The 26,383-nt window shown below is 36.2% G+C and overlaps 1 protein-coding gene across 3 annotated transcripts in view; it reads right to left on the reverse strand.

Annotated features, from left to right (window-relative positions):
* Positions 1-26,383, reverse strand: part of c12.2 (von Willebrand factor A domain-containing protein c12.2) — a 1,756,568-nt gene that overhangs the window by 1,418,444 nt on the left and 311,741 nt on the right. For all 3 annotated transcript variants that reach the window (XM_081733805.1, XM_081733806.1, XM_081733807.1), the window contains exon 3: positions 21,357-21,437. In XM_081733805.1, the coding sequence (XP_081589931.1) occupies positions 21,357-21,437 (81 nt within the window). The remainder of the gene's footprint in view (positions 1-21,356; positions 21,438-26,383) is intronic.

Consider the following 26,383-nt stretch of genomic DNA (forward strand, 5'->3'; position numbering starts at 1 on the left):
TATGAACAACAAAGATAGTATATGCCCCGCCCGCGTATATGCACCCGAGTCAGCAAAATTTTAATGACGTCATAGGTCAAAGGTCAATGACCTTGACCCGGGGTCAATGATCTAGAGGTACTTAGGACTACCATTTCTAGTTTTTGGCAGGGGTACCTTGGCCCACCCCTTACATTTTGGCGGGGGCACATACGACCACCACCCTTAAATTTTGGAAATTGCCAAATCTAAAAATTTGGTGTGGTATCATAAAACCATGGTATGTACCTTTATCTATGAGTATTGGGGGTCTATCTCGTTCCCTTTCATGGGTAAAAAATTGCCAAAAACTCAAATATCGGGGGTTTTTAACCTAATTTATCTCCTTTGATGAGGTTTAATTACCCTACATGGTTATATGAGCGTATACAGGAGTCCATTCCCTTTCATAAGTCTTGGGTATATTGATGCAACCCTTTAAATTTGTAGGAAGGGTACATTGATCCACATCTTCAATTTTGGAATTTGCCCAATCTAAGCATTCGGTATCATAGTACATGACCTCAATATGTATCATGATAAATTTGGATCGTCCACCTCGTTCAGTTTTAGGGGTACAAAATTGCCAAAATATGAACATAAGCGATACGTTGTACCACGTGTTTCGTTTTGGCCCAATTGATTCCCTTTGATGAGGTCCTATTACCTCATATGCTTATATGGTCTTGCATAGGGGCCCATTCCCTGTCATAAAACATAGGAACATTAGTGCACCCTTTAAATTTTAGGAGGGGTAGAATGACCCACACCTTCAATTTTAGAAATAATTTAATTTAAGCATTTGGTATAATAGTACTGGACCCTAATAAGTATCACCATTAATTTAGGTGGTCCACCTCGTTCCCTTTCATGGGTAAAAAATTGCCAAAATACAAACGTAAGCAATGCGTTGCACCACGTGTTCGGTTTTTGGGCCAATTTATTCCCTTTGATGAGGTACTATTACCTTATATGGTTATATGGCCATGTATAGGGGTTTATTTTCTTACATAAGACATAGGTTCATTGATGCACCCTTATTGAAATTTGGGAGGGGTACCTTGGCTTAACCCATCAATTTTGGAAATTGTCCAAATTAAGCATTTGGTATCATAATACACGACCACAATATGTACCACTATAAATTTGGATGGTTCACATCGTTCCCTTTCATGGGTAAAGAACTATCAAAAATCAAATTTCGGAAGTAATTGACCACCACCCCTTTGATGAGGTTTTATTACCTTATATTTTGGACATTGCCCTATTTAAACATATAATATAGTACTATAAAACCGTAATATGTATCACCATAAATTTCGATGGTGGATTCCTCTCCTTTTATGGATAAAAAATTTGCCAAAAATTTAAAATTCGGTGGTTATTCACACAATTTTTTCTCTTTAATGAGGGCTTTATTATTTTATATGAACATGAATATGTTTAGAGGTCTATTTTCTCTTATAAGGCATGAGTACATTGATGCTTTCATCTTAAAATTTGGCAGAGGTACATTGGACCACCCCTTAATGTTTAGAAATTGACCAATTTGGCATAATAGTACCGGGCCCTACCAAATAACATTATAAATTTCGTTCTCTTTCATGGGTAAAAATTGTGAAAAATGTAAATGAACCATTGATAAGGATGAATGTGTAATGAGATTAATTTCCTTTATACTTTGATGATCACCTTTTAAAATCTGTTGGGTACATAGGACCATTCTTTAAATTTGACAATTACCAAATAACAAAATTTCGGTAAACGTTCTTTAGAATCCATTGTAAATGTTGGTGTCCCCCTTATGGCCAAATATTCAAATTTTGAAGGTTATTGACCTATTTTATATTCTTTGATACGGCTTTATTATTGAATGAGTACAGGATTTATTACTTTTTTCATAAGACGCAGGTGTATTTGTGCACCAATCTTAAACTATGGGATGGGTACATTTATTATTGTCATTCAATAATTGGTAATTGTTCTTAAAATTAGGTGGTATCCCATTCTTTGGGTAAATCATTGTCAAATATTAGTATGATCACGTGGTCACCTATTGACCTATGATACGATTAGGAGTCCAGGACATTGGTACATTGATACGTTCCTCTTAAACTTTGTAGAATAATTTGAGAATTGTCTAAATGAAATTACGTCATTGGTCTTGGATATTCCCGCTTACGGGCCAAATATAAACGTAAGCAAAACGATGTACCACGTGGTAGGCCTTGATGAGGTAGTGTACAGGGATTCATTTCCTTTGTTGTGGTACTTCTTAAGTTTGAGTACACACTTCTAGAAAACAGTTGGTTCTGCTAAGGTAAACAATTGACGGAGAATATTAACCTTATTAAACATATAATGATATGGTTAATTCTAAGACTTAGGTATATCGAGAGAGGTACGTAGAACCTTTCTTTAAATTTGGGAATTGTGAGAAAAAGAATTCTAGCATGAGGCGCGAAATTTGAAACAATACTTTGAACTTTAGCCACAGCTCATAATCTAAGATCATTGATGGTGGTTCATTTGACCTTGAGCTTTAGAAATCTCATAGCTAAACTTATTGAATCTTATGACTAATAGTCTAAAGACAATACATGCTACAACACTGAAATTTAGTCACAATGTGATGTAATCTGACACTGGCAAAGTTATTGTTGATGCAATTTGATTGTATGATCACTATCTTTCGTGCAATCTGATTGGTTGTTGACTTTCAAATCTTTGTGATTGGTTGATTACTATCTCTCACGTAATCTGATTGGTTGATGATTTTCAAACCTTTGCTGCATTCAGTTTTAAATTTTGTTTAACATTTATCGATTACTGTTTAAAAATCTTGGTTTGAACATTTTCGATCAACATTTTGGACTCACTAATAAATATGATCAAAACCATTTATTTGTTAATCGAATAGTTGGAAACCGGATAAGGTTTGACGGTTAACCGTAAAACGTAAAATTTTTAAGTTTGAAAATTTTGATTTTTCTGAAAATTTTTTTCGTTACACAATTTTTGAAAATTTAAATTTTTTGTATTTTTTTACTTTTTTCGTTCCAAAATTTTGTTTGAAATTGTTTCGTTTGAAAATTTTGTTTAAAATTTTTAATTTTTTTTCTAAATTTTTTGAAAATTTTTGTTTGAAAATTCTCAAAATTTTTGAAATTTTTAGAAAAATTTTTCGTTAATTTTTTTAAAAATTATCTGTTTGAAATTTTTGTTTGCATTTTTTTCTTTGAACTTTTTGTTTCGAAAATTTTGGTTTGAATTTTTTTAAAGTTTGTCCACTCATTAATAAAGAACCGTTTCGAACTGTTTAGAACGAAAACATCTGGCAACATTGTTTATCGTGATGCAATAGTACACATCAGAATATGGTAATGCAACGTCATCAGATTTGCATCATCGTTCAGGTTATTATTCATGATAATGTCATCATGGGTACTTGTCTACAGTTTCTAAACTCACGTGATGTGATGAAATCATTTACCAAGATTACCGATTTGCAGCAGAATGTACACCTTGTCTCAAAAAGGTTGAGCGCATTCTTTATTGCTGTTTTGAGACAAAAATTTTCTAAGTCCAGCTTCGGGTATCTTCGGAAGAAAGTAAACCAGGTTCGAACCTCCAAGCCAGCCTTTGCAATCGGGAAAAAGTTTGCAGATGTGTTTGTCTTCTTTTAAATATAATAAGACTTGTTACCAAGTGTAGAAAAAAAGCAACATTGATTGAAATACTTAATGATACAATATTTCGAAACCTTGTATTAATGTCAGCACATTCTTGTTTATCATTTAGCTCTCCATACGTAAAGGAACATTTAGATACGTTAAAGAATCTTTCCATATGTAAAAGAATGCTCAAAGTTAAGACATAGAACATAATTATCGCCTGAGTACTAAAATAAAAGTCAAAGTAGAACAAAAACAGCGTTTATACTGGATATGAATGTCATAATTATCTTGAGAAACGTTATATATGTTTCGCTAGAAGCATGTTTCCGTAAATCCTTGTGTTAGCTCACTGGTAAGGTGTCGGACTTCAAATCTTAAGGTTACGTGTTCGATTCCCATCTGGGTCAGTGATTTTTTTATGAAATTGTATTTTCCGCAATGCATGAAAAATTATATAAAATAATTACATTAAAATATCTCAGTTGTATATATCACATAATCATTGCAGAACATAGTAATTATTAATTTTAAAATATAACATCTGAGATAGGTATGTGTTCACAGTAGGTCGGTATTATATATGAGAATGTTAAATACAAGTTAGGAAAATCGTTCAATAGCAATAAATAAATTATGTAGTGTATTTATTTGCAGCTATTTGTCATACAGATGTAACTTCTCAATATTCTCATTACAGCATGTTTTTACATTCGTGAAATACAGTATATTCCTACGGATATAGAAAGTGTATAAACAGAGTATCCAAAGTCGGATCCTGCTTGAAGACACATAATTTTTCCCGATCGCCTTAACGTCACGGGAAGAAACACAAATTCCCTTTAGAACGGAATGTCGTTACTTAGGGTCTCATTCGAATACGTTGAATATGCTTTCCTATATTCATCTCTCTCTCTCTCTCTCTCTCTCTCTCGCTTGTTTATGTGTGTGTGTGTGTGTTGCGGAATATCCGAATTTGAATACACCATTTGCAAAGTATATGAGCATCATTGTCATCGAATACTAAAAATTGAAAATCGTGTTTGGGTTGCGTGTTCATGTTAGCTCACTGGTAGAGTACGGGCTTGGTAATGAAGAGGTCTTGAGTTCAAAGCTTGCAGCAATTTATCGTTTTTTTGTTAGTAGAATTGCACTGAAATGGGATACAACGAGTGGTTTACTTCTAGAAATATTTTCAGAAGGTAGTCCTGAAAAGGGCTGTTTTCGGGAGTTAAGGCGGGGACATTAATATTGTGTCCAAGACTCTTCTGAATTTATTACACGCTCCATTCTTCTGGGCATGGAATCTATTAAATGGATGACAAATCTATCTCCTTCCCCTACCTCCAGCCATGCTCCGGAAACAAGATGCCACAGGTCTTCCTGAGTTCTTGGTGGATCTGCCTCAGGCCAACTGTCCCTTAGAGTACGCTTCACTTCTGCCCACATATTTTCTATGGGATTGAGGTCTGCTCCACGAGGCGGCCAGTCAATTAAATCAATCTCAGGCTGCCCTGCGAACCATTCCTGAACCACACGGGAAGTATGTATTGGCGACTGGTCTTGCTGGAACTGAATTACACCATCAGGCTGAAATACTCGTACAGATGGCACCATGATATTACTCATAATGTCTAAGTACTGAGCACTGTCCAGATGTCCTTCAATTCTGTGAAGCTGTCCTGCTCCGCGACTGGAAATCCATCCCAAACATGAAATAGATACATGGCTACTGCGATTGCAAGCAGCCACATATCCAGGGTCATATCGGGTGCCTCTCGGACGATACACAAAACGGCGTCCCTCATTTGATGATGTGAATATGAATTCATCTGAGAAAACTACGTTTTCCCAATTGGGACCCACATTCGCCTGTGCAAACGCGAGACGGTAAATTTTGTGGTCGTCTGAGAGTTTTTCCTTCACGGCAGCAACACAGCCACGTAACCCAGCATGACGAAGCCTTCAAAGAGCTGTATGATTACTACCAGGAAAGAGAGAAGCTTCCCTTAGCTGTCTAGACGTCCTTAGTGGGTCTAACCGGGCTTCGTTTACTAATCTCGCATCTTCGGCTTCGGTTGACACATGCGGACGACCAGGAGATCGTAAATTACCAGTCTGACCTGTAGCACCATATTTCCGAATCCATCGCCTTCCTGTAGAGGCCGGGACACCTACTCGCCTGCTAGCTGCAGTTGCAGAACAGCCCTCCAAGCCAACCTTAGCAATCAGGAAAAACTGTAGAGATATGTTTTTCCTTATGTTAATTATAATAAAACATGTTGAAATGGTATTAAGTGTAAGAAAAAGAACATTGATTGAAATACTTAATGATACAATATTTCGAAACTATGTATTCACACTCTTCTTTCGTCATTGTGGTTTCCATACGGAAAAGAGCATTTACGTATAAACTCAGTTATATTTCAGAAGCAGATTCCGAATAGCGGTAATGTTAGCTCAGTGGTACACCCCGAGCGTTTAAATCGTGAGTTCGATACCCGTTCAGGTGAGATTCTTTTATCATATTCTACTTTCCTCAATGCATGAAAATTATGTAAAATAGTTACATTACAATTCATCAGTTGTATATATATATTCATATCATCAGTTGTATATTTGAGTTGAATATATATATTCATATCATCAGTTGTATATATCAGTTGAATATATATATTCATATCATTTCACGACATAAGTAATTCTTATCTTTAAAATATAATATCTGAGGTATTGACAGAACGTCCGTGTGTTATGTGTGAATATTGAATACAAATTTAAAAAATCGTGTAATAGCAATAAATAAGTTAGGTAATGTATTTATTTGCAGCTACTTTCATCGCAAATAACTTCTCAATATTCGCATTACAGCATTTAGGTAGAGCATATCGAAAATCGGATCGTGGTCCAAGACAAAAAGCTAGCTAGCCCCAAACTGTCACGTAAGAAATTCACGAATCGCAAATGTAAACTGAAGAGATTGAGAGCGGTAATTCCTTAATCGATCTTTCTCAACTCTCTCTTATCTGCATTTATACACATAAAAGTGTATGTATGTATGTTCCAACATAACTCATGTATGCCTAGAGCAGGGTTTCTTAACCTGGGAGTCGCGGCACCTAGGGAGTCGCGAAGATAAGCGGAAGAGATAAATATAGTTAGAATCTAATACCGGAAATTATTTTTAAATATTATTTTGAATTTTGTTCTGATAGGCATACATTTATTTTTATACATAGGCCTACTGTAAAGCATAATAAAAAATAAGTCTACTGAACATTTTCAAAGGGTGCAGAGTTGTTTAAAAATGAATTTAAATGAAAGGGGTATGATATGAAACTAATGAGAATTGTATATAGAAATGCTAGAAAAATACACAAGGAACAAAACCTGCACATTGAAATACAATTAAAATTGAAACCTAATGAGATACCTAAGCATGGTGTAATTTCACTAGTATAGCAATGCCCGGTTCAATCTTCGTGACGAACATTATCAAGCCATTTTCAACTGATAAGCGATTTATTGTCTTTGTTTTAATGTTTACCATGAAATAAAACACACACACCCACTTTCGCACAGGTACGAAATAGCAAATTGAATTATTACTTTTAAAGCAGCAGATACCAGACCAGGATATTCTTTTCTCCTCATTAGGCAGAACTTGTCCAAGTCTTCGTTACAGAAAACCAGTTGCAAAGACTTGTCACATGATCATTCGATTATTTGGTCAAGAAGTTGTGGGCTTAGATCAGATACGGTAATGACCTCTTCAATGAAGGGGTTTAACATCCATCTTGAACCAACACCTTCGTCGTTGGGAATATAGATATTACAGTTACTGAACCCACTGTCAGTGACGGGCGCCGAAAAAAGGGGGCACAAATTTCGGAGGAAGGTGCATGTGCACATGTATAAAATAGAAGGAAAAAGTAATAAAATGTGCTCAAAATCAAGGAAATGCAGGGTTTACTTTTGAAAATTGTATTGAGCTTCGTGCCAACCATGGTGGCGCTTCGCAGTTAGTCTGTCGACCTCACTCATATGTACGGAGACATCGTCATATACTCTCGCCCCGGGCGCTGATTTTCCATGCCACGGCTCTGTTCACTATAAACAAGAAATGGATTCTACTATTATAGAAATAGGTATGTTAAAAATCCCATATAAGCTTATTATAAAACACAAATTATAAAAGGGTCGCTGGCAAGAGGATGTGATAAAAGGGGATCGTGATAGGAATTATATTGAGAACCTCTGGCCTAGAGTAAGTTTAACCACATTTCTTATAGTCTGAAAAAGAGTGCTGTTGGGTTACCTATGGTGAATGGGAGGGGGATACATATAAAAGAATGATAGAAAATGATCGATATTAGTGTCGAATTCATAGTTTTCGGGGTCGCTTAGAGAAATAGTGTGACTTTCGATTTCGCTTAACTCCGATTAGTTCTCATTAGTTGGAATGGGCACGAGCGACTTTTCTTTGAAACTCGATTCGACTCGAAACAGACATCTTTGAGGTCTACTCTAGGACTCGGCGCGAAAAATTTCCTCCAACTCGACTCGGATTAGAGTCGAGTCGAACCAAAACGAGCCAAATCCTGTGTGTAGTCCTACCGAGACAATACATAGACAATATAATTATTCTATTATCAATTATACTACTATTACTACAAATAATAATAATAATAATAATAATAATAACTCGGTAGTCATGAAGTCTACAAGGCAAAGACATCGTTCATTTCTCTAAGCTGTAAGCGTCGGTGGACTACTTGGTCAACTATTGACCTCTCGCCAAAAATTGGTGGTCCCGCAGTGACGATCAGCTGTGGCACCAGTTCCATTTTGAAAACTTTACTACCATTGGCAGAGACGCGATGAAACGCCAACGAACCACAAAATTACTCTCCCAAAATATGTTAAATTGCCTACATCTGTGATTTGTTTATACTTAGGTGAGCCAAAAAAACACTAAACAAATACCCTGGGGTGGACGCGAACTATCAATATTACGATTACTAGGCACGTGTTCTTCTAACTTCCCCACGGAAACGATCACAAAAAGCTTGCTTGTTGAAGGATAAATCATTGAAGTATTAATTTAGCCAATCAGACAAACCCCTACATCTCGAGTTCTAGGTGGTGGTACCGTGAACCATTTCAGATTTATTGCTTTCTGGTGGGGTACTATCTATGTGCAAAATTTGAGCATAATAGCCGACATACATCTTCGGTGCCTCTTCTCTTTAGTACAATTTTAACCAGAGATGGTGTGGGTCAATGAAAATTTAATCCACGACCCACCATGACCTACTATCACCCAACACCCAAATGTCCCATTGACCCACTCTGACCCATCATCCATCGTGATCCACTCCCACCTACCACCAACTATGAACTACTCTGAACCATTGCGACCAACTCCGACCGACCAAAACCCATCATCATCAACTCTGACCCATGATCCACGTTCTTCTCTCCATTGACTAAAGAGGTTACACTTGTAATAAAACAAGACTATGAAATTATCACTTATCGGAGTTTGAATTTCTACCGTCAATGGCTCATTGCACCTCTCTATTACAATATTGGTGGATCTGACCTTTAAGATATACAATGGTAAAGTGTTTCTCATCTTCCGAATTAAAATGAATTTAAATTTATCATATATAATTATTTCTGTTTTGCCTTACCTACACATTTCAGTAGAAAATAGGATGAAATTTAAAAGTCTCAAATCAAGGAAAAGTAGACGAACGTAAAAAAGAAAGAAAAACTAATTTTCTATATAATTAAGCATGTAATTAAGTTCAGAATACCAATTTTATGGCCATTTTCTCTCAACTTTATGGCATGATTGCCTTATGTTCTGAACGCTCCATATATTAAACACCAGCTTCTGCAATTATAAATAGAAAGCAGTGGGTATAAAATTCGAAGAACTGTAGTTTTCATTACTCAATTTCTTTCTCAACTAATATCAAACGTTTTCGATTATTTTTACAAATCAACCCACTACCAATTTCCAATATATAGAAAATGCCCCCCCCTGCTCATAAAAAAATAAAATAATGTCAGGACATATGATGTTTATTTTTAATAAAGAGTTATATGCTGAATTTCAGCTCTTAATTCAACGACTTGTGAGATACTCAATTTTTCGCAAAAATTCGGACTTCTACTCCCCCTTAAGGATATGTATTATAATTGTTAGGTTTGTTTATTTTTGGTACCTTCAGTGAAGCAAAGTATTACTTTAATTAACTTCTCAAATCTACTAGAGTTTACAAATGAATTATACCATTTTCTTTTCACTGTCAACCTTTAATTGACTTACACTAATACACTCAATTAAACAGGAGCCTTTCTGAATCCCAAAAACTATAACAATAACTATGATCCCACTTGGCGTTACCATAAGCCACTAAAATATCAAAACCACTCTTGGCTCATCAACCTACCATAACAGTGTCCACTCTCGGCTCTTCGACCTTATTACCAACAGCCACGCTTGGCTCATAAACCCTAAAATGTCAATTGCCACACTGGCTCTAACTTTCCTTAACATAAAAAAGACTTCAGCCACTTATATGGCTCCATTTCTACATCAACACGATTACACATTATTTATTTCTACATAGTAACATCCTTCATTTGTTATTTCTATTTTCCAAAACTTTGTCCGATTATTCAAAATCAACACCATGTCCGGCTAACTAATATAACCCAATACTCTCCCGTGTATTGCCAGAAACAAATTGTCAAAAGCACAGTCTCATTCCAATATTCTCCCGGGGATTACCGAAATAAAACAGCAAAAGAATTCAAGGTCTACATAACTACAACAAAAGATTATCTCTAATTCACGGCTAAACATACGCACTTTTGCTCTCGTCGTCCCCAATAACTACATATTTCTCCGCCCCTTCATCCCTAACTTAAAAATAAAACTTAATTTGAATATGCTTAATTAGTGAATTTATTACAATTAAATACCACTCACTAGATGCTACAGCTACAACTACGTAACAAAAAATAACAAATGTGAAACATCTTCTGAATTATTTTTAGATTTCTAACGCTAATATTAAACATATTACAATAATAAAAGAGGATTGTTCATGAAATAGTATATTTGCTCTTGATTTTTAACTTTTTTCATAAGGAAAAAATTAAAATATTATTCAAGTTTTAAAGTTCGCACGCTGCAAATATGTTGCCCTCTAGGCAATGGGACTAATGTGAAATGTGGACTAATGTGGACTAATGGGAAATGCGCCACTGTTAGCGGCGCTGAAAACTTACGATTCGATTCTAATATCGGTTGACGTCGATATTTTTATGTCGCTACGTAACCATCCTGGGTGCTAACGGGAGCTTAATTGGACTTGAATTGAAAGTAGAACTATTCATCTAAGCGACCACGAAACTATGGATTCGATACTAATTTGGACCCGTTTCTAGCATTTTTGATATGTATCCCGACAGTACTCTTTTCCAGACTGTAAGAAAAATAGTTAAAATTGCTCTAGATATATCAGAATTATGTTGAAACACACACATACTTCCACTTTTATATTCTGTATAAATAGAGAGTGAGCGAGCGAGCGAGAGAGAGCGACTCAAGGCATCACCACTTCCACATTGCAAAAGCATATATCAGGAATTGACATAGGCGGAACTAGAAAGGGTTCAGGGGGTGCCGGCTCACCCTAGAAGCAAAGCTGGCCCTCCCCAGAATTTTTACACCGGATGAAAATAATGTTATTAATTTACCTCAATTTACGCATAACAATTTTAATGATGCTTGCATTCGACAAGTTTAATAGTGTCTATATTCGTCCGCCTATCGACTTTTTTTTAAATATGGGTCTATGGTCTTGTGCCTGAATGTAATAAAATACCTGGACCAATGTGATAGTGGGCAGTATAGCGACCTCTCGACTTGCGCTGTATGCGATTTTTTTATTTGATAGCTTCACTAATGTAAATTATTTTTGTATTCTTTCAAGTAATTCACTTATTGACGTAGGAATTTTTTTCTTGTTTGTATATGTGTGATAAATGAGTCTTATTGTTATTATTTTATTTATAGCATACTGTAGTAATGTTTGAACAGTTACGATTCTCAGAGCAAATTATTAAGGTACACTAAAAAACAGAAAGGAAAGAAAAAAAGAAGCCGAACTCTTGAACTGCTAAACTGAAGCAATTACGCATATAATACCCATTCAAAAGTCACTATTCAATATCGATTGTTGCTTTTCCTCCTCCTTCTTAGTATTAGTATTATTTATGAACTGAAGTTTGTAGTTACATTCTTAAGGTATAAACTGTAATCAGGTGCGCACCCAGAAATTTTTGTTCAGAGTGTCGAAAGTTGGGAGGGGTACAATATTGCAAGACACAGACATGACGTTATTCTGCGTCCGAGTAAACCTTAAATAATTTCCAAGTAGCGTAAGTTGTGCACCACATGAACAATTTTTATATTTTGCTTTCGAAAAGGGAGTGTATTTGTGCCATGCTAAAGAAAAAAATATGTTCCTGATAACCTGAACAAAAATTTCAAAAAGAATTCAAACAAAATTTTGAAACTAGAAAAGTGAAAAAATTACAAAAAAAATTCAAAAAATTTTCAAACAAAATTTTGAAGCGAAAAAATTAAAAAAATTCAAGAAAAAATAAAAAAATTGAAAAAATCAAAAAATTTCAAACAAATATTTTACGTTTTATGGTTAACCGTCAAACTTTATCCCGTTTTTAACTATTGGATTAACAAATAAACGGTTTTGGTCATATTTATCAGCGCAAAATATTGAAAGAAAATGTTAAAACCAAGATTTTTGAACAGTAATCGATAAATGTTAAATAAAATTTAAAACTGAATGCAGCAAAGATTTGAAAATCATCAAGCAATCAGGTTGCATGAAAGATAATGATCAACCAATCACAAAGATTTGAAAGTCAACAACCAATCAGATTGCACGAAAGATAGTGATCATACAATCAAATTGCATCAACAATAACTTTGCTAGTGTCAGATTACATCACCTTGTGATTAAATTTCAGTGTTGTAGCATGAACACTATGAGTCATGAGATTCAATGTTTAGCTATCAGATTCCTAAAGCTCAAGGTCAAATGAACCACCATCAATGATCTTAGACTATGAGCTGTGGCTAAAGTTCAAAGTATTGTTTCAAATTTCGCGCCTCATGCTAGAATTCTTTTTCTCACAATTCCCAAATTTAAAGAAAGGTCCTACGTACCTCTCTCGATATACCTAAGTCTTAGAATTAACCATATCATTATATGTTTAATAAGGTTAATATTCTCCGTCAATTGTTTACCTTAGCAGAACCAACTGTTTTCTAGAAGTGTGTACTCAAACTTGAGAAGTACCACAACAAAGGAAATGAATCCCTGCACACTACCTCATCAAGGCCTACCACGTGGTACATCGTTTTGCTTACGTTTATATTTGGCCCGTAAGCGGGAATATCCAAGACCAATGACGTAATTTCATTTAGACAATTCTCAAATTATTCTACAAAGTTTAAGAGGAACGTATCAATGTACCAATGTCCTGGACTCCTAATCGTATCATAGGTCAATAGGTGACCACGTGATCATACTAATATTTGACAATGATTTACCCAAAGAATGGGATACCACCTAATTTTAAAAATAATCTCCAATTACTGATATGACAGATTTTAAAAAGTGATCATCAAAGTATAAAGGAAATTAATCCCTGTACACATTCATCCTTATCAAAGGGTTCGTTTACATTTTTCACAATCTTTACCCATGAAAGAGAACGGAATTTATAATGTTATTTGTTAGGGCCCGGTACTATTATGCCAAATTGGTCAATTTCTAAACTTTGAGGGGTGGTCCAATGCACCTCTGCCAAATTTTAAGATGAAGGCATCAATATACTCATGCCTTATAAGAGAAAATAGACCTCTAAACATATTCATATGTTCATATAAAATAATAAAGCCCTCATTAAAGAGAAAAAAATTGTGTGAATAATCTCCGAAATTGAATATTCTAGCAAATTTTTTACCCATAAAAGGAAAGGAATCTACCATCCAAATTTATGGTGATACATATTACGGTCCTATAGTACTATATTACATGTTTAAATAGGGCAATGTCCAAAGTATATGGTAATAAAACCTCATCAAAGGGGGTGAGGGTCAATAACCTCCGAAATTTGATTTTTGATAGTTCTTTACCCATAAAAGGGAACGATGTGAACACCCAATTTGATAGTGGTACATATTGTGGTCGTGTACTATGATACCAAATGCTTAAATTGGACAATTTCCAAAACTGATGGGTTAAGCCAAGGTACCCCTCCCAAATTTCAATAAGGGTGCATCAATGTGCCTATGTCTTATGTAAAAGAATAAACCCCTATACATGCCCATATAACCATATAAGGTAATAGGACCTCATCAAAGGGGATAAATTGGATCAAAAACCGAACACGTGGTACAACGTATTGCTTACGTTTATATTTTGGCAATTTTTTACCCATGAAAGGGAATGAGATGAACCACCTAAATTAATAGTGATACTTATTATGGTCCAGTACTATTATACCAAATGCTTACATTAAATAATTTCCAAAATTGAAGGTGTGAGTCAATGTACCCTTCCTAAAATTTGAAGGGTGCACTAAGGTAGCTACGTTTTATGATAGGGAATGGACCCCTATACATGACCATATAAGCATATAAGGTAATAGGACCTCATCAAAGGGAATCAATTGGGCCAAAACGAGACAAGTGGTACAACGTATCGCTTATGTTTATATTTTGGCAACTTTGTACCGCTAAAATAGAACGAGGTGGACGATCCAAATTTATCATGATACATATTGAGGTCCTGTGCTATGATACCGAATGCTTAAATTGGACAATTTCCAAAACTGAAGGTGTGAATCCATGTACCCTTCCTACAAATTTAAAGGGTTGCATCAATATACCCATATGTTATGAAAGGGAATGGACCCCTGTATACGCCCATATAACCATATAGCGTAATTAAACCTCATCAAAGGGGATAAATTAGGTGAAAAACCCCCGACATTTGACTTTTTGGCAATTTTTTACCCATAAAAGGGAACGAGATAGACCCCCAATACTGATAGATAAAGGTGCCATGGTTTTATGATACCACACCAAATTTTTAGATTTGGCAATTTCCAAAATTTAGAAGTGGTGATCCTATGTACCCCTGCTAAAATTTAGGGGGTGGGCCAAGGTACCCCTGCTAAAATCTAGAAGGGGTAGTCCTAAGTACCCCTAGATCATTGACCCCGGGCCAAGGTCATTGACCTTTAACCTAAGACATCATTAATTTTTTGCTGACTCGGCTGCATATACGCGGGCCACTACTACTAGTATCATCTCCTGAGTTGTTTCTGTGAAGATCATCGGCAAAATCTCACCTCAAAAGTAAACTACTGTATCTATAATTTTGAGGATAAACGATTCATCCCATATCGTATTTATGAAATATTTATATACGAAATATGGACCACGTAGCTCGAGTCATTTTTAAGCAAATCGTCGGGAGAAATTTCACTCTCAAAGTAAACTACCTCCTATGGATTTTTACTGACAAGCGTGTTATGCCATATTGTAAGGTTACTACTGAAATATGAACAAATTCGTCTCACTTATTTCTGAGAAAATTCACAACTTTAGAAAACCACTCCTGGATTTTTTTGGGACAGACGAGTTATGCAGTATTGTTAGGTTATTAATGAAACATTTCTTTACAAAATAGGAACGGGATTGCCTGAGGCGTCAATGGGCAAATCGTTGGGGTAAAACTCACCCTAAGAGTAAACTACCCCTTCTTAGTGTTTACATGGTAAATGAGTTATGCCATAATGTTAGCTTATTAATGACATATTTTTTATTAAACGTGATGGAGAAGATTTTGAGAAAAGAACTCATCGCTTAACTAACTAACTAACTCTATGGCCTATGGAACCCGGAGGTTCAATGCCGCGTTCACAAAAGCTCTCTACTGACTTCTATCCTTAGCCAATTGGATCCAGTTTCTACTTTGTATTTCTATCTGTGCGAGATCCATCTTAATATTGTCCTCCCATCTGCGCCTAGGTCTCCCTAATGGTCTTTTTCCGATTGGTCTTCCAGTGAAGACTTTGAAAGCTTTCTACTTTCTTCCATTCTAGCTACATGACCTGCCCACCTAAGTCTCCTAGACTTGACGACCCTAACAATATTGGGTAAACCGTATAAATTATGTAGTTCCTCGTTATGAAGTTTCCGCCATTCTCCATTCCCGTTCCTCTTGGGTCCGAATATTCGTCTAAGGATCTTGTTCTCAAATACTTTCAGTCTATGTTCTTCCCTCAGAGTAAGTGACCATGTTTCGCAACAATACAGAACAACAGGCACGATTATCGTTTTGTATATTTTAAGTTTCAAATTTCTCGACAGAATTCGCGACGACAAGAGATTTTGAACCGAATAGTAACACGAATTCCCTGCTTTTAATCGACATTTAATTTCTTCGTGAATATGATTTTCCTCTGTTAATATTGATCCTAGATATTTGAAAGTATCCACTTCATCAAAAGTATTATTTCATATTTTAACGCATCCACAATTTAACGTATTACAGTCCCGATGCACTTCCATGTATTTAGTTTTCTCTGCATTTACTTCTAAACCCATGTCCCTGCAAGCGTTTAATAAGATCTCTGCATTTATTTCTACTGTTCTCCTATCATCCCCTATTAAATTTACATCATCAGCATATGCCATAACCTGGTGAATGCCGCTCAACTCTAGGCCCTGGTTGCTATCTTTGATTTTCCTTATGGCGTATTCCAGCACAAAGTTAAATAATAATGGCGACAACGCATATCTTTGTTTCAGGCCATTTTGTGAAAGCTCGTAGACAAAAATTTTCGTACCCGGACTTTACTTTGGGATTCATTTAAACATATCTTAATTAATTTAATTAGCTTTCTCGGTATTCCAAGTTCTGTAAGAACGTTGTATAATGTTTCTCTCCTAACCAAGTCGTACGCCTTTCTAAAATAAATAAATAATTGATGTACCGGGATATTGTATTCCCACTTTTTTTTCGAGTATTTGGCGAATGGTAAATATTTGGTCGATAGTTGATCAATTTCGTCTAAATCCGCACTGATAATCTCCAATAATTTCATCTGCGTATGGGGTCAGTCTTGCTAATAGAATATTTGAAAGGATTTTATAAGATGTTGGCAAAAGAGAAATGCCTCGATAATTATTACAGTCAGTTTTGTCGCCTTTCTTGTGAATTGAAACAATGATTGATTCTTTCCACTCTTGCGGCAATTCTTCCTTGTTCCAGATAAGGAGAATGAATTTCTGTATCTTGTTCCACAATTTTTCGCCTCCAGCTAAAATTAACTTAGCCGGAATTTCATCTACACCCGGAAATTAGGGTTTCTTTAATTTCTTTATAGCGGTTTCTACCTCTATTCGGTTTGGTTCTGGAATATACGGTTCTGCGGTGTGTGTGTCTTTTTCTCCACGCACATTAGTTTTTGGCTGCGTGTTCAGCAAATCGTCAAATAAATCTTTCCATCTATTTAAGATGCTATCCGTATCAGTGAGAACTGTACCGTCAGCTTTCTTTAATATATACGCACGAGGTTGATAGCCTTTCTTTTTGCTGAGATCGTGCCAAGTTATCAGCCCTTGTCCGAGGCTTTTGTGAATATTTCTGGACAAGTGCCTTTTTTTACAGGATGAGGTTGTTAGCCTTACCCAAACCCCAAGCTGGAGGACCACTCCTAGTCGTCTGTCTGCGACAGCTTATTCAGTATATTCGCAGCTAACCTCTATATCTAGTGGCCTTCTCCTCGATCCGCAACCTGAGGACACGCCATGCCGTAGTGACAGGAACCCACGTTCCACGGACTCATCGCATACAGTAAATTATTTATATCTTTTGTATTTTTTGAGAGCAATGATTCGTACTATGGTGTAGAGTAGTTAAAAAATATTTATTTATAAAAATAAAATCGTTACAGCTCTTTAGGTTAATTTAATTATTTTAAATTTTCATATTTCAGTAAACTACCCTTATTTTCAGATGTCGGAGGAAAATTCGAAACAATAGAATATTAAAAAATCTTGTCTAGAATTTGGTCCAGATACGTTGAATGGTACAGTCTCTAGTTGAGCGCACGTAAAAGTGTGACGAACCGACAGACTAACAGATGAAATGATATCGAAAGATAATTTTTTCGATATGTAAGGGCCACGAAACTTGAATTCATTGAAATATCGAATTTGATTTTTATTACTATTACTACCTTTTCTTTTTTCGTCGCTCGAATATGAAAATAAATATGCCTACACAACACGTAAGATGATAATCTGTAATCCGAAAAATTTAATGAGTTATGTTTAATGTGCTGTCATGCTAGAAAAAAGCTTAAGCCTGTTTGTTGTATTATTTTAATATCTGTTTTTCACGATATTGTATATTTCAGAAGAACGTATGATTATTATCGTTCATACACATCCTATCCTTTTTAAGTATTCGTATTCCACGCACCTGAATCTAGATAATTTATTTTTGTTCAAAGAAAGCACTCTTTATTCCTTGCACATGTCGGTATAGCTGTCATTAAAAAAACTCAGTATCCTTAAGAGCAAAAAAGAAGAAGAAGAAGAAAGAAAACAAGAGAAAAACAAGAACAATAACTTGACATCGGCTTTTCTTTATGACAACAAGCTTTTTTATTTCATTCCCTGTAGCAGGTCATGTTTGGCGCTCAGATTGGAAAGGCTGCGTGTCGCGTATTTTTTTTCCCTACCTCACTCACACAAATCAGAAACTGTAGTGCTATTTAGCCAGTTCGCATCGGTTCTAGCGAACCGTAGTTAAAATACTTCGAATTCGCAGAACCGTTTGTTATACCCAGATGTAACAGTAAATTTTACCGAGTTATATTCAGGAGCAGTCGAGTACAGTTTAACTACCTTTGTTTTCAGAAATTCTTATAGCTACAAAGTTCAACATATGATCTCTCAGAACAAGTTATAAGCGTTGATTTCTTAATCCCAAATGCTCAGATATCAAGAATGAGAACTGTGATCACATGAGTGTAGTGGTGAGGGTTATTATTTATATATGAAACGCATACATATCATTATCAACAATTGTCGATTAACTGCAGTATTAAGGTCTTTCCAATACTTTTTGATAACTATCTATCTCGGATAATTCGTTTCCAAGATATTCGTAGTGCTAGCTACCACTACCTTGAATTCGAATGCTGTCTAGGCCTCTTACTTGTCACTTGTATCCAGTAAAAATCTCCTGAGTCACCATTGTACGGTTTATTTCTCTGTTTCCTAAGACAGTTTTCCCTCTCTCTCTCTCACGATTAGAGCACTATTGGTTACAGCGATTGTTTTCGGTTTATGGTCTCGTATGCTTACTCCTCCCCTCCCCATTTGATCTGCTGTGCAAAAATGGGGAGAAGTAAGAATACAAGACCATAAACAGAAAACAATCGCTGTAACCAATAGTACTCTAATCCTGAATAAATACGTCGATTAAAGGAAAATATCAGTAAAGTACTTCCTTATCATATTGTTTCGGTTCTTATGAACATGCGATGGGATGGGATTTGATCCGGTGTAAAATAGTGTAAGAACTAGTATGTCAGGCACGTAGCCAACGGGGCCTCCAGATCCTCTTCGAAACCACAAATGGAAAAATAAGGAAAGATGAAACAAAAAGAAAAGGAAAATAATCTGCGTTAAAAATAAAGAGCTACAGCAAGCATTTGGTTAATCTTTCTTACGAGGAGCTTTGTGTGGAGGAAACGAAGGGGGGTAAGGTTAAAAATGGATATTATTGTTACGGGGTTATTGTTGTAATGAAGCATTCCGAATTCCATCCAGCTCCATGCTAATGCTATGTACTACAAATGGCGATTTTTTAATCCGGTTTTATCAGAGAACTCTCAGGTAGAAGTTATGAAATGCCCACAATCACCAATAATATAAGCCTGCTAACGTAGGTTCCAGTTACACTTGTTAAAAAAATCTTCAATTTCGCGGCAACACCAATCCTTTTTATAGCATATCCTTACTGCCGAAAGAGATCTAGCTATCTTTGACGGCATTAAACGAAGATAAGAAAAATAATAAAAATAATCTATTTCAATACTTTTTTATATTCTTTTACTCGATATTTCTTCATAGTTTATTAAAACACTTACCAACACATCTTCATTTTATTATCCTAACAAAACAATATATGTTGCCAGAAGATTGATTGAGCCCCTCATGTGATAACCACAGTACATCATGTCACGCCCCACGCATTACGAAATCCTGGCTAAACGAACTAATATATGTTGCCAGTAAAGTAGTTTACAATGATTTAGACAATGGTGATAACCACTGTATTTCATGTCACGGACCCCCATTACCAAATCCTGCTACGTGCTTGTAGTCCGCCACTCTACTCACGGAACCAAGGATACAACTTTAAGTTTGTTCCTCTTTTCTTAATATACATTACCTTTGCTATCCATGGCGCGTGTCACTTCCAAAGTCAGGACAAGAGTTTTCCTCTTTGTTTCTGTATTTGGGTACGGCATCCTGGTTGCGAAAGTTAATTTATATTTGGCAAACAATCTAAACACTCGGTTAAAAATTTTAAAAAAAATCAATATTTTACTCCACTTTCCAGTTCTTTGGTCCAACTACTTTACTGTAAATTACCTAATTTTCTTCGGAATTGTGCTCTGCAACTACAATTTTTTTTCGAAAGTATGATTGCCAGGATACACAAAACCGAGCATGTTTTTTTTCGCTTATACGTGGAAATATCTCCATAGATGTATTACTTCGCTTATACGTGGAAATATCTCCATAGATGTATTGCTTTGCTTTCTATTGTCTCCACTAACTAATAATTTAAATATATCCATAAACGTAAAGAAACTGGAATCAATGGGAAAAATAATGATATACAGTATACGCGCATTATTTCTGAGCATACGGGTACATGACAGCTAAAACCACGAATTAACAAGTGAAAGAAAAAATAAAATGGAAATTATTAGTTTAACGATTGACAGTTCTGTCCTTTAGGCACATTGAGACGGATGATTAATGAAAGTGAATGACTAAAATTAAATTTTAGTGCTCTCCCAGCAGGAAACGAACCTCGAATCTCGTGTGCCGAAGATAGATCCGCTATATATATCCGGTGACACAGAAAAACTGGTACTGACGATGATCCCTGCACAGACGAATATTCAATTAAAGAAACAAAACTGAAATGAATATGTGCCCTGTGGCTTTAATTAGTAGATTGATGTTTATTTCCTTTATACGAGATGAAGTGAAACAATGTTTGGATTGTATTTCCACATATAATTGTGATGCTACATATTGTGATGTACGCATACGAGCATTATCATATCAAGTCTTGATCTACACTGTTATATTAGACCAAGATTATAATCTGATCAAAATAATCGTTTTGAAATTTACCGATCAGAAACAAAATACAAGAGAGGAAAACACTATATATGTATATTTTGACAAGTTATAAATTACTAATATTTCATAGTAATACTTACAATATTTAACAGGAACGTACTGTGGACATTTTGTTGGTTTCTTTCTTACTTTAATATCACCAATAACTACAAAAGATGACCCTGTAAAGAAAAATGAATAAACTTGATCAGTACACAATGAGAAATCGTCAAGTCTTCCTGTGACACGTATATGTTAGAACGTTCATTTTGAAATCACAAAATCCAACCTCCGTACAATAGGATAATTTTTATCGTTCCGTGAAATCATTTCATGGCGCACTAACCCCAAACATTGCACTTTATCTCAGGTTTTCACATAAAAGTACTCAAGAAAAGATTCTAAAAACGTGTAAATGTGAGTATAATACTCTTCGAATTATACATTGATGCCAAAAATACACAACTGAAAACGAAATACCATTATGGAAAAAACAACGGTGATTGTGATTTCATATAAGGTACACTCATGTCCAAAATTATTGTCGCAGTCTATAAATATGTTGTTGTAGGAATATAATTTGATAACGAATTCGCCTGATATTTCTTATAATGTTAGTATCTGTATAATCGGAAAAGACGTGTATGTGGCAAATTTCATGTCAAAAGAACAGTAAATAAGAACAATTAAAAGGAAAATAAAACTCTCTTGTCCATTTTCGTTTAACTTTTCTAATTTTTGTATTTATAATTCTTTTCCTATGAAATTAAGCATAAATATGCATTTCTTGATTATACACATAGTATCAGTATTAAAAGTACCCTGCAAGATCATTATTGTAGATATATTGGATTTCCCTCATATTATTAATATTCAGTATATAAACAAATCAAGATTTAATAACGATTTTATTTTTTATCTTCATTTTCTGTGGATGATGAGACAGTCACAATTTGGAATAATAAGACAGTCAGCAAACATTTCAAAATTCTCTTTAGTAGACGATTCCTCATTCTTCACTCTTGGTAAATTTATGTAACTTATGTAACCTAATGTAACCGAAGTGTTCTGTAACTGTTGAAAAATTATTAAATAAGTCGAGAATTCCATTTACCTTGCACTTTCCTGAATCCTTACACGTGCGTACTTTGGATGTTTTTCGTAATTTCGACGGCCAGCTTCCTACTTTGGTTGATACAAAAACGTCCCAGGACCCGAAAGAGAGGAGTAGCACACGAGAAGCGGTCAAGTACACGAGGATCGAGTGTGAGCAACGGCAGGAGAGATCTATACCAAATCCCATGGAAATTCGATACAGAGGCCGAGACATGGAGGCGACCAGTCGACGACCAGAAACTGAGGTACGGAATATACATCCAAGGTCCTAAACGCCCAAACAACCTTTCTTTTCTTCCTAAACAGACTCTCGACTCTTTTTCATTTAATATTTTTCTTATTTATTTCTACCCACATGCCCTACAAACTAAAAACGCTCGTTGTCTTCTCAGATACCTCTCAATTCTACCAGTGAGCTATATTTCCAAACTAACGATTATAGTTTCTATTCTTTCTTCAAAACGACGACGAAAGCATTCCAACCAAATGCACAAGCGTAAGATGATGGAGATGCTGATCTTTCTTCTCTCATCAGCGTGATATGGTGATCAATGCTTGTTTTCTTTCAAATTTCTAAACTGTTTTTCTTTTTTAAAGCCTTTATAGAGTCACCCCCAACTTCCCCGCCACCAACCCTCTATGAAACTAGTTTCCTTCTCTTTTGTTTTTTTACTTTTGAGCGATCTTTCCTATGCTATTCTATAATTACCTTTCTTTCTGCTTTTCGGAGATTGGTGGAGCCCCAATACCTCTTGTGTATGTTTAATGTGTTGTATTTAGTTTTTTAGTGTAGGTATAGCATATTTAAGGTCGACTTGTGCCCAATGGTTTTATTAGGTTGTATTATATGTTGCGAAGACTAGCGGACGAATTTTTGATACCTTTAGACGATATTTTTAAAACTTAAGTGATACTGTCTATTTCGATCCCGTGGCCTGTTCGTCTTCTAAATCGACTAAATTCACACGTAATTATTTAGAACAACTAAAAAAGAAGGTAGAATTTTCGGAATCGTTTTCGGATATTACTTCTGATTCTTTAGACATAAGTGTTCGTGGTTCTAGTTCTAGCAGTATGACTACAGGAGGAAACGATCCACCTCCCCCCATGCACGGCACGATTGTGAAACGGAAGCCTTTTTACGCCCGGTTAGGCGACGATGTAAACACGTACATCAGACGATATGAGACCACCGCTAGCATAAATTCATGGGATGGTATGAGACGAAAATTGGTGCTGGGGAGCCTTCTCAGTAGCCTCGCTGAAAACTGGTTTGCTGGCATAGAAAGAAAGTCAGAATTTGCCCAAATGACTTATGACCAGTTCAAGCAAGCTTTTATAAACGCTTTTAAGGACAATTTGGTGCCACAATTATCTGAAGCTTAGATGCGAGCCCGTGAACAAAATGAATCAAAATCCGTTCTAGAGTATGTTTATGCGAAGCAGGATTTGATTTTACGCGCAGACCCGACTGCCGATGAAAAGAAACGATTCAATTCATTGTGGAGGGACTTTTACCCGATTACTTTAAAGTTGTAGTACGAAAGGAGTATAACACGGTCAGTGACCTTTTGAACGACTTAATTATCGAGAAAAGGACTAAACTGTTACTGAAGTGTAAGGAATTAGAGAAATTCTTGAAAAAGAATTCTGCTGTTTTGCAGTCGTCTTTATTTTCTCCGGCTAGCATAGATGCTAATACTCGGAATAATGCTGAAGTACGGGTTCAAAGTCCGATTACTGTTCAACCGTATAATACACAGTCAGCATACTTGCAAAACCAGCAGACTCAACAGAACCAACCGGTAATCGACCCGTTGACTGACATACAGCAACAACTGTCAAAGTTGACGCTGCAGACTTCAGCCTTAGCTCCTTTAACAAAGTGTGAAAGAAGCGATGATTCTCGATATAGGAAAAAAGCAGTTTAATCAGCAGAAAAATGTAGGTCAGGATTATTAAGGGAAACGGAACGGTAATCAAAACAACAGAAGTCAGAATAACAATGTTAATATTAATAGAAAGTCTAGCAATGATTTTGCGTCAAGTAATAGTAATTCTTCGCCAGGTCAGGGTTTGACTCCGGATAGAGGCCAAATTATTTGTTACAAATGCAAATTGGCCAATCATATTGCGAGATATATCATATGCCTTCTTTAAACACGCAGAGTAGATGGTCGGGATGAATCTACTCAAGGTTTCGTTATAGTCCCTACTGTCCTTTAACGAACTGCCTCATGTGGCAGCTTTTATGAACAGGAAAGACGTAGAATTCATGATTGACAGTGGCAGCCAAATTAGTTGTCTGGGGGAAAATTTGGTCCCGGAAAATGATAAACGTTTCCGTATCAATACTAGACTTTGGGGAGTGACAGGGAAGTCTATACAAGTTTCAGAGATAGCTTTACTACAATTTAGGATTGGCAAAAAATGGTTTACTCATGCATTCAGTTATTCCAAATTTTGATTATGGGCCTTTGATTGGCACCAATTTTTTGGGAAAGCACAGGGATGTTTTAGATTACAATAAGCAAAATTTAACTCTTTCGATTCGGACGCTCTCCTTCGAAAACGTTACCTCCGAGGAATTTAGAAGTCAATTTGTCAAAGATCTTAACATCCAGGCTTGCACAAGGATCTCGAGAGATTTTAGAGTATTGGAAAACACGAATTTACCACCTCGCTCGCATACTCTCGTGAAGCTACGCAGTTGTTGGAATATTTCGGAGAAGAAGTTATTATTGTCGCCCTCTCGCCGGATATAAGAAATACTGGACATTTTAATTCCATGTGTGATAGTGAATGGAGGATGCCCCGTGGTGTATGTTACGAATCCCACCATTAAGGAAATCAAACTGCGACAAGGTACACATCTTGGGGATGCTGAAGATTTTCAGGAGGTCTCAGAGGAGCCTGAAAAGAGTTTTTCGTCGGTAAAAGAAAGCCTACCGTCCCCGGAGAAGATGGAGCTGTCTAGGCGACTTTGTGATCCTAGTCGTGTCCGCGTCAATCCCGAGCTATCTCCAGAAGACAAAGATTTTACAGTCTCATACGAGAATTTCCTGATGTTTGGAGTTGGTCTGAGGAGGACATAGGACTGGCACGAGGCTACCATCATTAAATTCGTCTATCCGATCCTACACCCGTCAATAAGACGCCCTACTCAGTGCCTTATTATTTCCTTGGGGTACTCAAGCAGCAGTTGGATACGATGCTTCGTCAAGGGATTCTGAGGGAAAAATCTCGCCCTGGAACCACCCGTGTTGCTGATTAGGAAGCGTAATAATTAGTTTCTATTTGTAAGTGATTTACGGGGTTAAATATGCAATCATATCCTTCGAATTTTGCGACATCGTCGGTGGACGACATAATCAATCGTATGGCAGGACATCTCTATACCTCGAGCGATTTGACCAAAGGGTTCTTCCAAATTCCGATTACAGAGGAGTCGAAAGAGTGTACAGGCTTCTCGATACCAGGCATGTCAAGTTATCAATATTGTGTCCTACCTATGGGACATATTTCTTCCGCAGCAGCGCTTAATAGACTGGTTAAATTGACGTTGGCAGGCGTTCCAAGTACAAATATTATGAATTATGTGGACGACTTCTACATTATCGCGTGATCTGTAGACGAGATGGTGCATTGGTGCAAGGTCCTTTTTGAAAAACTTAAAGAACGGGGACTAAAATTATCTCCCGAGAAGACAAAGATCGCACATTATTCTTTGATAGTGTTGGGACATCGTTTATCAAAATTTGGAGTGCAAGTGTCGGATCGAATGTTAGCCACGATTCAGAATTTCCAACGTCCACGCACGAAGAATTTAAAAAGTTTTTTGGGGGTGTGCTCCTTTTTGCGAAGGTATGTTAAAGACCCGGAAGAGAGGAGTAGCACACGAGAAGCGGTGAAATACACGAGGAGCGAGTGTGAGCAACGGCAGGAGAGATCATACAAAATCCCACGCCAATTCGATACAGAGGCTGAGACATGGAGACGACCAGTCGACGAC

This window comes from Thermobia domestica, chromosome 12, assembly GCF_964235325.1.
Source record: "Thermobia domestica chromosome 12, izTheDome1.hap1.1, whole genome shotgun sequence".
NCBI classification, from domain to species: domain Eukaryota; kingdom Metazoa; phylum Arthropoda; class Insecta; order Zygentoma; family Lepismatidae; genus Thermobia; species Thermobia domestica.